General features: G+C 35.9%; 3 protein-coding genes across 3 annotated transcripts; all 3 read right to left on the bottom strand.

Annotated features, from left to right (window-relative positions):
- Positions 1–57: 57 nt before the first annotated feature.
- On the bottom strand, positions 58–3369 carry LOC147546807 (N2,N2-dimethylguanosine tRNA methyltransferase). The gene is made up of 6 exons (XM_086632585.1): positions 2505–3369; positions 1343–1543; positions 1120–1219; positions 759–959; positions 581–643; positions 58–454 (listed from the first exon to the last, which is right to left on the bottom strand). The coding sequence occupies exons 1-6, from the start codon at positions 3281–3283 to the stop codon at positions 350–352; spliced, it is 1449 nt and encodes a 482-aa protein (XP_086488711.1). The 5' UTR covers positions 3284–3369; the 3' UTR covers positions 58–349.
- A 1154-nt stretch (positions 3370–4523) lies between these two features.
- On the bottom strand, positions 4524–9359 carry LOC147546806 (alpha-galactosidase 3-like). Its single transcript, XM_086632586.1, has 15 exons — positions 8811–9359; positions 8461–8519; positions 7945–8001; positions 7807–7841; positions 7465–7568; positions 7222–7294; positions 6919–6977; positions 6773–6838; positions 6584–6667; positions 6061–6125; positions 5866–5948; positions 5336–5426; positions 5073–5131; positions 4843–4983; positions 4524–4743 (listed from the first exon to the last, which is right to left on the bottom strand). Exons 1-15 carry the CDS (start codon positions 9032–9034, stop codon positions 4630–4632), a joined length of 1314 nt encoding a protein of 437 aa, XP_086488712.1. The 5' UTR covers positions 9035–9359; the 3' UTR covers positions 4524–4629.
- Positions 9360–12250: 2891 nt separating this feature from the next.
- Positions 12251–13690, bottom strand: LOC147546805 (uncharacterized). The gene has a single exon (XM_086632392.1). It carries the CDS (start codon positions 13553–13555, stop codon positions 12401–12403), a length of 1155 nt encoding a protein of 384 aa, XP_086488518.1. The 5' UTR covers positions 13556–13690; the 3' UTR covers positions 12251–12400.
- Positions 13691–16455: the final 2765 nt, after the last annotated feature.

Here is a 16455-nt window from a genome sequence, read left to right as displayed (position 1 = left end):
TCTTAAAAGTTCACTTTCTTCTTCTCTTTTTTATTTATAATAATTAACAGGTGATGATGCCTGCCACAAGAACAATTTCATTCCATCTCTTCCATTTTCCAATTTATCACAGCCCCATGTTACATACTATATCAGAATCCTATTCCTTGGGATGGATATACAACTCTTATTACTGCATGTAGAATGGGTCAGGGCTCTCGATCTTTAAGATGAGCATACATCTCTCAACACCCACACATCCATTCTCAGAGATTCTGGATCCAGTTGAACTACCAGCTGTTGTTGACAAGTTCACAACTTGTGAACCAGTTGAGGGCTTTTTCACCGACCACAATCATACTCCGGAATATTATTGCTGTTGAATATCCTTTGCTATTTGAATACACACCGACATAGGGCAATTTGTCTTGATTGCGTTAGAGGCTATATGTGACCTGCTTGCTGCATATCCCTCCTGCGCCAAACACCAGAAAAAACCATCACTCTCCCTAATAACATAACTTAGTAAAGAGGAAGCTCCTGCAACCAATTGGTCTTAAGATAATAGTATAATGTGCACCATAGTAGGACTATGGAATACCTTATGCAAGGTGCTCATCATCGTTCTGAGAGGTGGAGAGTTCACTTTCGCTCGGCTAGCTACCTACATCATGACCAAAAGAACCAAGCACCCACATGCAATTAGAAGATCAGTGAAGAACAGTTAAAGAAGTTAAACATGAGTACTACATCCTAGTAAACAAGTAAAACATAAGAACCTCATCAAGTTTGATGTACCCAAAAGGTAATTTAGGATCGCTTTCATCAATCATCAGCGTCAAGAGCTTCTCCAAATCCGTGTCACCGCCACTGCCCGCCCATCCCCATTCTTCAGCTGACCTCAACATTTCTGTCACATAAGTAGTCTCGTGAAGAGGTCCAGTCCAAAGAGGACCTGTGACAACCAGTGGTCGGGGAACCTAAATATTATTACCAGTTAAGAAACAAAACAGAATTTCATGAGAAGGATACAAAAAGCAAGTTTGCGGGATACAGAAAGTTGTTCTCTTTTGCTTCAGTGAAACTGCCATGATAAGGTTGGAAAAGAAAAAAGCTAAGATCTGGAAGAATGTGTGTTACCTCTCCCTTACTGCAAGGGCAGTACATTTGGCCGAGTTTTTCCCATGAAAATGCTTGAGAATTCCCGCATTGGTTACAGTAACTGATGAAACCATAATACCTGCGAAAGAGAAGGAAAAGCATAATGTATGGCCCCCAAGTATGTTAATTTTTTCTTTTATCATTACCATATAGATTAAGATTAGGAGTGAGAAGAATGTGTGTAATGATTGTGCTGTCTAACCTGCTGTGAGGAAGTTTTCCGCGATTGACCCTGAGCATGACTCTGAAAACAGGCCCATGGTAAGAGTAATATGAAAAAAGTGGTGTCACACGGTAACCCAGCACAGAAGCATCACGTACGGCTCCACCTATAAGCATTCTCAAGCCAATCTCATTGCAAAATGGCATAGGGCGAACATATGCTCCATATGAAGCCAGAGCACTAGAATGAAAAAGCACTTATAAATGTCTTGGTGGGAATTAAAACAGAACACTGACTTAACAATTCATTAACACACGAGAGGAGAAAGCAGTTGAAAGTCACAGATAAAAAAATGCAGTAAGCAAAGGTTACAAAATGAAAAGCAATATGAGGGTTTTCTGTAATTGATACGAATCTCAATGATTTATTCAAGTTAAATAGTTTTCAATAGATCGACTTTAACATAACTTTGTTCAATCAAAGTTTCAAAAAAAACTTTAACATAACTTTGTTCGATATATAGCCATCTTCCATAAATATGATGTAAATCAAGACTAACAGTAGATTGCCATTCCCCATATAGAAGTAATATAACAGAAGATGAAAACCAACTAATGATTATAATCAACTAGTTATCATTGAGAGAGTCTGGGATACATAATAGTACGGCCATTAATCTGGTGACAGCAAGTGGTCCAGCCTCTACCTGACAGACCAATCTCAATAAAGGGCACAGTCTCCAAAACTTAGCTAGGTATATGCACCATCAATTCGGAGGTACAATTTGAATATGTATTACCATGACTACAGTAGATACGTATATTTCCAGTTCTTTCTGCTCTACTTTTGTTTCTCTAGCAATGCATAATATATATATATACTAGTGGTGTTTATTCTTTGAAAAGAAAATACTAATGTTGGAAAATGATGAATTAGATGGAAATCAAGTTAACTACAGGCATAAAAATATGCATCATTTGAAGGAATTTTCTTTGTTCCTTGGAGCATTAAAAGAGGTCATCCATCCTAATTTACGCAAACTCCTAACAACAAAACAAGTAGAATTCTTTGTTCCTTCAAGCAAACAATACACTAGCAGAAAACAGAATAACACAATTAAAATTGATAGTTTTTACAGAGGAAACTAATATTACTAGTACTAGTAGAAATGAAAGTCATTAAGGGAGGGGAGGGAACCTACTGATGTGGTCGATGGCCGCCTGAAGAATACCCATCAGTGGAAGTAACATAAAGTAAACCATCCAGCTTCAATGCATCAAGTGCAGACCTAATGAAAGAAGTATCGCTCCCAAACGAATCAATATCAATGAAATCAAAGAAATCTCTCTGCAGATATGATTCTGTCATAATTCGATTTGCATCAAAATGAGTCACAGCCCATTTTCTACCACCCTCATCATCAGAAACCCTAACATTTTGTGATAAGTTGGCTAAAATGGTTTTCCTGGTATCATCATTTGCGTCATTTGCCAAAACGAAATCGGCATTGGCTTGAACCAGATAACGAAGAGACCTAATTCCACAACCACACATTGCATCAAGGACTCGAAGTTTACCTTTTGAGTTTTTGTATAGAGATGCAGCGAGGACTCCAAGGTCTCGTCCGATTGAACTCTCATGTCGAAAGAAGGAGTCTCCTGCTTCAAATTCTAGGCCCCTTTCAGTTTCCCTCTTGGAAACGTACTGACCATTGGTTTCTAGGGTTAGGGTTTGCTGTGAGTCTAGTAAAGAACAGTGGAGGGAAGTGGTGGGTCTGGGGTTAGGGTTTGTGTTCAGTGAGGGAGAATGGTGAAGAAGAAGAGGGGATAAGGTTTTCAAAACGAGAAATGTCATTTTGACAAGAGGGAATTTTGGAAGGAGTTTGGCGGTTTTGCTAAGTTTATCATGATCGGCTGTTACCGATAGCAGTGTAGTTTCTGTAATTCCATACTTAATTTTCTCCAAAGAGAGGTAGGTCATCCATTCCTCATATTTCACTCACCTCAATGTCTTTTTAGAGTTCGGGAGTGCTACATGTACAAAATATTCGATAAAATTCTCGACTTAATGACTCATTTTCATTAAAAGATAAAGGTTGGACAAAGTTTTTCAAAGATTGACTTTGATCAAACCGTTCTTTTAGAGTTTTGTGTTAAAAAATGCGTCTAAATTTGGCTGATGCACAAGCTCTTTGTCTCAAATAAGTGTTGTGGTTCCAGATTACAAAGAAAGTAAAAAAAGTTAGAGTTAATTCCTATATGGCCCCCTACTTTGTGACCAGCTTCCTTTATGGCTCCCAAATTTTTGTAAATTCAAATATAGCCCCCTATTTTCATGGAAATGTCATAACTACCCTTCCCATTAATATATTTTCAAAATAAAATTAAAAACAAAAACCTAAATTCCACCTCACTTCCCTCTCCACCACTCATCTCTCTCCAACTCACCTCTCTCTCTCTCCAAGTCAGCACTCTCATGAAGGTCGCCGGCCGGCGACCTTCAAATTTAAAAAAAAAAAAAAAAATAATAATTTTTCACTCACCTCTCTCTCTCTCCAAGTCAGCACTCTCATGAAGGTCGCCGGCCGGAAAATTTTCCGGCCGGCGACCTTCAAACTTAAAAAAAAAAAAAAAAAATATTTCACTCATCTCTCTCTCTCTCTAAAGATTCCGTTGAAGGGGGTTTCCCTTCGCCGGAATCTGGTCTGTTGAAGAACAGACCTATTCTGGTCTGTTGAAGAACAGACCAGATTCCGGCGAAGGGAAACCCCCTTCGCCGGAATCTTTAGAGAGAGAGATGAGTGAAAAATTTGAAGGTCGCCGGCCGGAAAATTTTCCGGCCGGCGACCTTCATGAGAGTGCTGACTTGGAGAGAGAGAGAGGTGAGTTGGAGAGATAGGTGACGTGGAGAGAGATGAGTGGTGGAGAGGGAAGTGAGGTGGAATTTAGGGTTTTGTTTTTAATTTTATTTTGAAAATATATTAATGGGAAGGGTAGTTATGACTTTTCCATGAAAATAGGGGGCCATATTTGAATTTACAAAAATTTGGGGGTCATAAAGGAAGCTGGTCACAAAGTAGGGGGCCATATAGGAATTAACTCAAAAAGTTATGACAGAAAATACTTTATCAGCGACAAGATATGTCCAACAAAGTAGGAGTTGAGTGGTTTTCGCCCACCACCTCAATGTTTCATGTAACAAAACCACTGGAAGAAAATCATACAAATTCACACATTCTGATGCGATGTTTTTATTTATCTCACAAGTCACAACCATAATCACATTTATACATTCAGTAACACTTCAATACACAAATACTTCCCAAACTAAATAACAGAACGAGTAACATCTGTTAAGGGTGTGAAGATGTACATCTTACAGTCGTGAGATTCGACTTCTCCTTTAAATGCTCCCACCACATTTTCACCTACATTTTCTCGCTGGTACCAACCATATCATACAACACCCACCAGTTAGTTTCAAATTCGTCTTTCTTTTTTTGTTATACTTATAATTATCTTTTCTGGCAGTATTCTCACCTTCCATAGATCTCTCACAGAAAAGCTAGATCCCGAATCAAGGCCTAGCATTTCCCATTTGGCTGTGATGGTAACTGTATCTGAACATCGGTTCCACAGAGCAACTACCAGTCGCTTTTCAGATAGAGGACCTGCCCACACCTGTAACCAAAATATCACCCATTATTCCGCCCCTCTCCACAACAAGTGAAGTTCACTGCACTGAACGTATTGAAAGAGAGAAGGAGAACCTGACTGCAGTTATTCGATCCTTCCACATAAACTTTCCTTCCCTGAACACCAAGACGATCTACACACAACCAAACCAAACCAAATGTCTTACTAGTGCTTATGAACACATTATGACCGAATCAAGACTTTTATAACGGAAACAACAACACGCAGTGTAAATTGATCACATGAAAGTTAAAGGTATTACTTATGGTTCTTGACAAATTCGAATCCATCATCAGGTGTCACTCAAAATAGCTAGTTAACTTTGAAAATGTATTACCTTGGTTGACTGCGATAACCTCATCATTGCTCAGAAGTTCCAACGTCTCTGCTGTCATGTTTCTTACATCACATCCTATCAGAAGAGGAGCCTGCAGAGACATGCTTTATGGTAAAATCACTGGAAATCTTACAACTACCCTGTCATATCAATATCAAGGATCTGAATTCGGTTGTGTTATTTAATAAGCTGTAAGATTTTATTGCTTCTACGTTTAAGAGGAATACTAATTCAATTGCGGAAACACTACGAAATTAAATACATGATAAAGGAACGCGGAGTAATTGCAAAGGTAAGGGTTAACACTTAATAGGATATTCTGGATTTTACTTGTTTACTTTGGGTTCCATTTAGTCTCTCTCACTCCATTCAATCATTCATTACATTTCAATTTTAGGTTTCCTTGCTTTCTACTTCATCCCCTAGACATCAGATTTCTTGTTACTTTAGATAAGAAAGATAAATAAGTCACTCGATAATAATACTTGAGCGATAAAGATAATATGATCCCAGTGATAAAATAAGAGGACCTTCATTAAAGCCCAGATGCTGAAATGTGCACGATATTCCTGATAGGTCATGCCTCCATTACCAACTTCTAGCATATCCGGATCTGCCCAAACAGATCAAATTGTGGTAGTAGCCGGTTAAGAACATAAAAAAAATATGCATAAAAGACCAAGATTCGACTTAGAATCATAAATCCTCATAATTGATATCCTTACCATTCCATCCACCAGGTCCAGCATATGCAGCCCATTTGTCATTCAGGTCAGCAATAGCGGTCATGCTACAAATCAAAGGAGCAAACATTATACATATTAAGCAGCAAAATAGTTCAAATCACCAGGAAATTGTGTATGTTTTGTTTCTCCTTCTCTTCTGTTCCCGTTTTTTGGTTAATAAAATAAGGTGGATATGTTACATATGCACGGCATCAGCGTAAGATATGAAGATGCATTCACAAGTCCAACATAATGCAGAAATTAAACATGTTTCTTAGTGCGCCGCTAATTTCCATAGCTCCTACAATTGTGTTAGCATAACTATTTGATGTCACATTATTCTTTTCGAAGTTCAAAAATATTATTCAAACTTTCAAAGCTTCATCAGGACATTAATGTAATTTATTAAAAACAACTATACACAAAAGACGGCATGTTGTTTACACTAAAAATTAAATCGTACTCCACACTATTCGATGATTTGGATCAAAATATTCAAAACATAGTGTAAGAGTTTTAGAACCTTGCCCATGTATCATTGATGTCATCTGTTGTCCTCCAACTATTTCCAACTTTTCCTGCCCATAGTGCGGGATCGTCTACACCCCTATGAAAAAAAAACATTATCAGAACCGTTGAACTCATGATATTGGCGTATAACCGTGTAAGAAACAAATTTGAGGAGTCCAACACAAGCAAAAACTCTCACTACCATTCACAAAGTGAGTAGAAAATTGTGCGACCAGATGCATTTAAAGCTTCACGCATCGGGGGATAGCTGGAATGAGGAAAGCAATCAACAACGGATAAAGTTGGCTCATAAAAGAATAAGTTAAGAGTGCATAGATGAGGTAAAACCGTTTCTCTGGTTTGATTCCAAGGTTGAAACAGTTGTCGTATTTCAAATAGTCCACACCCTAAAAAAGCACATTCACGAAATAAACTCAAATATGTTATGAAATGTATTAAACTTGTATGCAATCACTGCGATGTTGTCTTACAACAAGAATAAGTTCTTGAACATGGATCAGATTCCATATTCAAATATTCAAGTTTTACAAAGTGACAAAGAAATGTATTCATTCCACTGTTCTCAAGCTCACGCCTAGGTAAGTAACCAACAAACGGAGAGATTTTGCATGATAGTAACTAGAACTTTACCCAAGATGCAAACTGATCCGCGTCATTATTTTCATGAAAAAGTGATCCTGGTCGGACTTGACATGTAAAAACCCTGAAACATTCTGTCGATTCAGAGAATAGCAAAGATAATAAAGTTACAGTATCGTTTGTAATGCGAGATAAATCTACAATAAATGGGTATCAATATTTCGCTCTGTTCTTCAAAACACATCCCCATCGAACACCTAATTCTTACTAAGCTTCTTATATAACTCATCTTACCCAGCATCCGAATAGATACCAAGCTTTAAGCCCTTCCCGTGTACGTAGTCAGCAAGAGCTTTAATTCCAGATGGAAAAGTTTTTGGGTCAGGAACTAACTCGCCCTGTATAATTATCAAAATCATTAAAAAGAACCAACATGGATAAATAATAATGTAATAAGTGGAAGTTGTCAAGTTGAAGTAGTACGAGTATGCCTCTAAGGCGAGGAACATTTTGTCAAAGTAGAAACCTGTACGACTAGAACTCCATAAGATAAAACTTGAGATGCATAACAAAACCTACTTCAGATTTTAGATTTCTAACTATAACATGAATTATGATGATATGGTACTAACAAACCTTTGAATTCCTCAACAGGGAAGACCAACAATCATCTGCGACCAGAGATGACAAATAAGTCGATGTCCAAGCAATCACGAGATAAAAGTACATTTACTTAATGAATCAAATGGGTTTATGGGTGCTCGAAACAATTACCTATATTGACATAGTTATATCCTAGCTTGGCCAAGCCCGTCGATATGAGTGCATCAGCTGTCCAGGAAGATATGGTTCGCAATTAACAAGGAAATTTGTCAATAGACACGGTGAAAGATCAATCTACATTGGTTTTGAGTATTTACGAGTGTCTTCAAGTTAGTTATTGAAGAATCACTTGGGACATAGGATCAAAATCACATTATTATTATCATATGATATGATGATGTCAGTATTATTTTTTGTTTTGGTTATTAACTACGATAGTGATTACAAAGGCATTGATACATCAATACGATGTGATAAGCATGATAAGTGCCGAATTTAAACCTTACAGAAGGTAAGGGCCTAAGCCCAACGAAACTACTGGCCTAAAGCTCATCTAACAACTTTATTTATAGACTTGTTCAATAAATCCAGGATTTGCACTCCATACCAACTGGGTTATGCAAATGTCAGAGAATGTGATTCTAAACCCAACAAAAAGAAAATTAAAGAGCAAGGAAGACACAATACCTGTTTCTTTAATAACTGTCTCATTTATGTTACAGGCAAAGAAATTCCAGCTATTCCATCTGTGTAATCAGCAAATTTACATCAATTCAGCCCTACCCGGATTAAATTCAGAATCCAATTTGCTTCTCAACTTGTCATAATTCACCAAAAAAAAAAAACAAATTTACAGAAAATCAGCTGCAATTAAAGACAATATAAGGATGTTTGACCATGAAATCCAAATCCAGAAAGTCAAAATTTCAATCAGGAAAAGAATGACTTGGAATAAGTAGTAGTATATACATATATTAGAGAGCAATAATAAGTGAAATTTGAAGAGTAGTAGTAGTAGTAGTAGTAGAGATTATTACCCCATTTGAGGTGTGAGAGCTAACCCATTATTGAGTTGAAGTGTTCCGTACATAGAAGTGTCAAAGATGTTGTTGTTGGGTATTTGTGGTGGTGGTAGCAGACGAAGAGCGGTTGTGAGATAAGAAGAAGAAGAAGATGTAGAGAGAGAAAGGATGATGATGATGATCAGATTCAGAAGAGAAATGGGGTGGTGGAGGAGTCTGATGATATTATTGTCTGTCATTTGTTTCTCAATTTCCTTTCTAGTTTCAGTGGTGATTGAGAGAGAGGAGAAAACTCAACAAGTCAAGAAGATAAAACAAGCGATTGAAAAATTAATCTTGTGTTTAGGATAAGTATATAGTACTAATATATTTATGCGCTGGCAGGACAAATAATCGACTTGTGTGATCCAATCCAATCCACCACCTTTCCCTAACTAATCACAAGGGGTTTGATGGACCCCCATATTTGTTTTTTTTTTTTTTTTTGTTGAAAGTGGACCCCCGTATTTGTGACCAACAATAATAAATTTGGCATCAATATTTGTCTGGCATTAAATTTCCAACATTTTGTTTCTTCCACGCGACCCTTTTTATGTGATTTTAATTTTGTATTCTTTCAAAATTTTACTTGTACAGTTTTTGTTTGCATCGACAAACAACAGAACAAAAAAAAAAAAAATATGTACAAGAGGCGTTTCTGTTTAAAGATATAAGGATGGTTATCGAGTTGGAAGTAACTACACTGCACTCATAACCACTTTAAGCTAGATAGTGGGATGGCAAACAAGTCTATCTTGTATACGTCCTGTAAAGTTAGAGATGTATGGTAAGGAATTCGATTTTTATCTGTTTTGTTTGTACATAAAGATGTAGTGTGTGTTTCATCTTTTTGTTTTTTTACTGAAAGTTACATCTGCTTGTACTTAGAAGTAAGGTGACAACACAAGAGGAACGAGACTAAAATTTGAGAAATGGACTGGTTTTGAGTTGGTTATATTTCATAAACAAAAAGAGAGAAGTATTTTTTCATTCAACTCCACCTTCATAAACATTCAAAAAAGTTTTATGTGAAATTTTGTCTATGAAACTTCTAACTGAAACGCAACTATTACGCATAAACACTTACAGTTTATTTTCTTTGAATCATTTACATTCACTATTTTTTTTGGACATTATGTGTCTGTAGCGTACTTCTATCATAATCGAGATTTTATCATACATAACGTGTTTGTATTGTCAATGATATATGAATTATCAGATTACGGTGTGTTTGAAGTTTTTCGATAAAAGGTCAAGTAAACCTAGTATAGTTTGGATTTGTTTATACTTTGTACAGGTGGGGATGACAAGTAGGGGGGGTTTTTAGAGCATATAGGATAAATAATCATCCTATATGTTTAGTTAGGTCAACTTTTGTTACTCTGACACACACACAATCCAGACACATAACCACACCCATGGATAATTCATCAATTACCCAACCATATGTTTTGTTGTTGGATACTGAATTATTTCATACTCCTAATTTTCTGTATCATTTACTAATGAATGTTTTGTTTTTATGTTACTCTGCTGCTACCCTTTACTTTTTTTTTTTTTTTTGTTGAAATGCTGCTACCCTTTACTTGAAAAAAAGAAAAACAAAGAGAGACATGGTACTGGTATGAAATTTTTATGACTGATAGTTGAATAACCTAATAGATAGATAGATAGATTTTGTTAGCTAGGAGGATATACTTTCCCAAAGAAATCCCAACAGTATGGAGTGTTTTGTTGTTTGTTTGAAGGGTAGTTTTTTTTTTTTTTTGAAAGGTTTGAAGGGTAGTTTTTTTTTTTTTTTTTTTTGTTGAAAGAAGGTTTGAAGGGTAGTTGTTAGGTCTAATAAACTGGTCTGGGACTACGGTGTACGCATTATTCTTACTCCACCTACTTACTGGACTGGTAGCTACCGTACACTTTCTCAAGGAGAGAGAGACAGAGACTTACTGACTGTTAGTTGTTGGGTAGAAACTGACTTTCTTCTCACTCGACTCAGAGGCCCAACTCACTTCAATTTCATAATGCTATACAGGCACCCCCAAAACTATTCTCTGTCTCTCCCTTCACATGATAATTAGTAGTAGATCCTACTACTAGTACATGTATACTAGTATACTACTATAAATTACATATTTCTAATTGATTTTCTAGGCAACAACATTGGAGTGCTACGTTACATATTTACATACTCACATGCTTTCAACCGCGCTACTTTTCTTTTTCAAACTTGTGCTTATTTACATCAGTTGCTCGTTTTGTTTTTTCATGGAGTACTTTATAATGAATGAATGATACACGTTTTAACTTGGTAAGTGACACTTTGATTATTTAATTGAAATGCATATATAAAAAAAATGATAATAATAATAATATGATAGTAAATGATCATCAGCCCAGATTTCTAAATATTCTTAAATTAGTCAACATTGTTAATCACACCCTTATTAGGTTATAGCAATTGGGTTTAAGACGTGATGAAACGAAATGATGAGTTTAATACACTTTTGATGAATCTAAAGGCTCTTCTTTTCATTCATTCATTCATTCTCACACAGCACAGCACAACACTGGAGGACAATAACACTTTGAAATTTTAAGATCAAAGTAACTTTTTTAATAAGCTCAATCAAAAAATTTGAATTGTGAATAAGCTTTTTATTGTTCACTCTTTCTAATTTAGTACTCTTACTTAATTTGAGTCAGAAATCCCAACAGCTTTTGACAAATCTTTCTTTTTCCACTCACCACACCCCCCCATCTTTCTTTCTTTCTTTTCTTTTCTTGTTTTCTGTTGTTTCTTGGTTCTTGTTTTTTTTGTCTACAGTCCTGTCTCTATTATTGCTTGCTTCTCAATCTTGAGCCCAAACAAGAAAAGATGATATTTCTTATGTTTGTACTAGAAAGGGAAATTTCTTTCCAATATCCTCCTCCTCCTTATGTCTTCTTTAGTTTGAAATCTTTGAAAAATTACTTATTAGCAAAATGTCCAACCTAGGGTGGGTGGGTGGGTGGGTCCTAGGTGACCACAAAGATTTGTCATTTTTGGATCTTGTTCCTTATAACTAGAGAACAAAATAAAGGAATTTTAATACACCCAACTTCAATTAATACACCACCCTATTCATTCAAATTTCTTCATTACAATACGATGAATGCATGGCACAAGCTTAGATTTGGGAGACCCGAAGCGAGTTTCCAGAAAGTCACTCACATGCGTTTCACAAGAAAAATTAATTTGCATATACATTTTCCTTACTCATAGGGGTGAGGTTTAAACGTGAAACTTGTGTTCATAACTTGCGTTTGAATTAAACGATCCGACTGGGTTACTCAGAAATCGACGCGGGTTTGAGGAGAGCCCATTTCCATAATTCAATCAAGTGAAACATCCAAATTGAATTCTAAGAAACATTCAGTTTGATTGAAGTTCCAATGATCTATTAGCATTTGAAGATATAAAACAGAGTTAGTACTTCTTTTAGCTAACACAAGTGAATTCATGGACATATGATTAATACTACTATTGTTAATTAGAAACCAACCAAATGGTTTTTCACAACATAAAACTAACTATTGTCAATAAGATCAAACCATACATGTCTAAACACCTTGACAATAATGTCGTGGTATTCGTCTGAATTCAGTGAAAGATAACTAGCTAGAAGCTCTTCTAAATCACTTGATGTTCTTAGATTGTTCTCTATAATCATCTCTTCCATTGACTCTCTAAAATCTTCTTGAGGATTATATGACGATTTAATGATAGCGAAACTGTCGGAATGATTCTTCTTTCTTCTCTCACTCGATGAGATCCTCGACTGTTTGGTTGTTGTTGTTATCATCTTCCTCCTCCTGTCTTGAATAGTATTACTTTTCCTGGTCACAATTCTTGGAGAATTTGATCGAAGTTTTAAGCCGGGAGAATTCGAAGAATGAAATGATCTTCGGGGCAGAGTACCAGGTTTTTTCACTCTATCTTGTTGTACAATCTTGACAGAGAGTGACCCATGATCAACATTTTTCTCAACTGATTTAGCTGAAGAAGTTGTCCTGATTTTAGTGGGTTCTGTTGTTTCCTTGGTCTTTTTTAGGCTAAATTTGTCTGGTTTTGTTATAATTTGGGGAAGTTGACCAAGTTCAGAAAGACAATCGAATACATTGATTTTCTTGTTGGAATTTTCATCAGCAACAGAAGAAGGGCTAGAACATGAACCAGAGTAGTCAGGAGTGGAATTGGACTTGGTCGATACGGATTCAAGAGTGGATCGGAAACTACAACCATCTGAAACAGAGGAGGCAACAAGAAAGGAAGAAGAAGAAGAAGAAGATGAAGAAGGAGAAGAGAAGGAAGATGTAGTTGTTCTTCTCTTGGTAGACCTTGTTTTTTCAAAAGATTTTCTTGGTGGTTCATCGTCTGGATGGGAATGGGTTTCTTCAGAGGGTTTTGGGTTTGTGGGTGAAGTGTGAAGTATTGGTGGTGGTGGATTATGATCTGGTATGAAGGTGGGTACTTGTTGTCTAGTGTAATAGTAAGAAGTTCTAGCAGCAGATTGGGTTATAATAGTTGGATGATTTGGGGATGAAATTGTTGAGAAGAGTTGATGGTGGTGGTTTTTTATGATGATTGGGTGGTGGGAGGAGGAGGAGTTGTTGTTGAGCTTGTAAAACCAAGCATTAGGCATCATATCTGCAAATCTAAACTTATACTTCTTCCTGCTCATTTTCTCTACTAGTTAGCTAGAAAGGAAAATAAAAGGATAATGGAACTCTCTCTAATAAATGCTCTTTCTCACTCACTTCCTCGGTTTATTTATATTTTCTCTTGTTATTTTATGAAGACTTATGTTTGGATTGTTCATAACTTTACATGGTTGAAAACTTTGAGACTCGAAAACTTTAGGTATAAATAGCTAGGCTAGATGGCATGAGTTGGTACCACAAACAAAGGTGACAAGATTTCCACAAGTTTGAGACTTTTGAAGTAAAGATGGGCCCACAATCAACAATTCAAATATTGGAGTAGTTGATTTTTTGGAGATTTTGGAGTTACTCCAACTTCCTAATAGGGATTTGAGGGTGTTTATGAATATGAGTTGTTTCTAAAAAAAAAAAAAAAAAAAAAGAAGGATTTTTGAGTAAACAGTCCAATTTTTGGGGGGTAAAACAAAAAGAAATCCAAACTTGCCAAAATATTGAGTGCAGGTCCAAATGTCAGGGACAACTCATTATTCCCTGGTTTTTATTTTTTTCTCCCCTTGGATCTCGTCCAGCAAACTCTGTCTTTTCGTTTTCTTTCTCTCTCTAAATCACTACTTTCGTCCCTTCCCTCTTTCCGTTTCTTTCTCTCTCTAAAATTTCCATGCTTTTCTCCTCCATTATCTCTCAAATTTTTCCTATTGAGCCCTGTTTTCCGCCTACTGATTTTCGCCAAGATCTTTATCTTTCTAGATTTATCTCTCCCCCTAATTTCTCTCATAAATTTACGGTAAATTTATCTCTCTTTTCGGAAGGTTTTTTTTAAATCTTAAAGTTTTATTTGGATGGATTTCATTTTCAAATTTTAGATTTATCTCTAGATTTTCCTTCTCTCTTTATCATATTTCTCTCTAGATTTTTTACCTTTTGAATCAAATATTTTCATTTTATTTTACACTTTCTCTGTAAACAATAAAATTTCCAGAACATAAGAAAATTTCCTACTACAAAAATGGCTAGTACATAACCCAATTGGTAATATACAAAACAATTCCCGGTACATAATTTAATTCCCAGTTCGAAAAGTGTCTATTACACAATACAATTCCCAGTAAATACAAAAATTCCCGGTAAACAAGAACATTTACATTACAAAAGTGTCTAGTACAAAAGAAAATTCCTAGTAAATAAAATAATTTCCGGTACACAAGAAAATTTCCCGGTACAAAAGTGTCTAGTACACAAGAAAATTCCCAGTAAATAAAGTAATTTCCGGTAAACAAAAAAATTTACCAAGAAAATTCCCAATAAATAAAATAATTTACCAGAGAAAAATTCGAAATTTGAACCAATCTAAAAAAACTCGAAATTTGAACCAATCTTGAAAAATTCGAAATTTGAACCAATCTGGAAAAATTCAAAATTTGAGATAAGAAACAAATCTTAAAAAACAAAGAATTTTGAACCAATCTGGAAATATTTGTTGAGATTGGTTAAATTTGGAGAGAGAAAAAATCTAAGTTAGTTAGAATTTGATTAAATTGGGAGTGAAATTAGGATTTGGTTAAATAAGAAAAGAGAAATAAATCAGGAAGGAGATTTAGAGAGAGAAAGTAAAAGAGTAGAGAGAGAAAGTAAAACGCAGAGTAGAGAGAGAGAAAGTAAATCCCGTGATTTTTCAGGGTGGCAATTCCGTAATTTTTCTGGGTGGCAGATTCCGTAAATTTGATGAAAAAACAAGGACGTTACGGTACTTTCGCGTGGGCCTCTGACTATTTGGACCTGGCTTTCATTTATTGGCAACCCAGGATGGGAATCCTATTTACTCCCTGGTTTTGGACGGTTCACCCAATCCCCCAAAAAAGAAAGGGTTGTAGCCCATTTTTTTTTCCAACCAAAGAGTTGTCCATCTTCATTGGAGAGTTCAATAGGTGTGCCTGCATTACTGCTATAGACGGCCCATTTGCACGAAAAGATTTCACTTATGTGGGGGCGCGTATAGAACTTCCCGTTTCATTTAGTAGACAGTCTTGATCCTGACTTTTCTGTCTATACAAAGAGTATTTCTCTGAAAGATCTTTTATTCTATAAGGCGACTAAACTTGGTAAAAACTCTCCTCTCATGGTAACAACAAAAACCCAAAATAAAAACTTTGGGCTTTATCCACAGAACTCTACCCGAATATGAAGAAGAATTACAGAACACTATTTGGTACAAAAAATCATTCATTTTTTTCTCTTTCTTTCTTCCTCACCTTGTTCTTCAAAAGTAGAGAGAAAAAAGCATGTGAAAGGAAATGGCCTATAAACAATCTTTGGACTTTTTTCCAAGAAAAAACAAGTATGGCCGATTAGTACTAGAATCATGTAGAACTTGAGCTTCTTCGGTGAAACCGTGGTTTAAAGCCCATCTATCTATATCTATATCTATATAATATAAAAGAGTAGCAGACTGTAAATTTTAGATGTCTGACCAAGAGAATTGCAAATCATATTATCAGTTGAATTATATTAATTTATGAACTACTACTACTACTACTACTACTACTACTACTTGTTGTTCAAAGCTCAGGAGAGAGTCTGATCAGAGAGAGAGAGAGAGAGAGAGAGAGAGAGGAATATAATATATGGTTGTGAATTACTCCATAAGAAGAGTTGGATCTACTTACTTTTTTTGTTGAAAGAGGATCTACTTAATTAGTGTGAGGGAAGGAGTAGGGAAGGGCTTATTAGCTTATATTTACACTTCTCATCCCCATTTTACCCCGATCTTAGAAGACGGAACCAGACTCATAATGTGAACTATTTGTAGGCCAAGGTTGTTTCAGACGAAAAATCAATCCAGAAATGCAACTTGGTACAATATGCATGAGTCGTTCCGTTTGAAGGCCAAAAAAAAAAAGTGAAGTAAGAGGTGGGTCGTGTA

Source organism: Eschscholzia californica, unplaced genomic scaffold (genome assembly GCF_041429995.1).
Source record: "Eschscholzia californica isolate CP2 unplaced genomic scaffold, dmEscCali1.0.p SCAF_4, whole genome shotgun sequence".
Lineage (NCBI taxonomy): Eukaryota > Viridiplantae > Streptophyta > Magnoliopsida > Ranunculales > Papaveraceae > Eschscholzia > Eschscholzia californica.
This window is presented reverse-complemented; position numbering and strand designations above follow the sequence as displayed.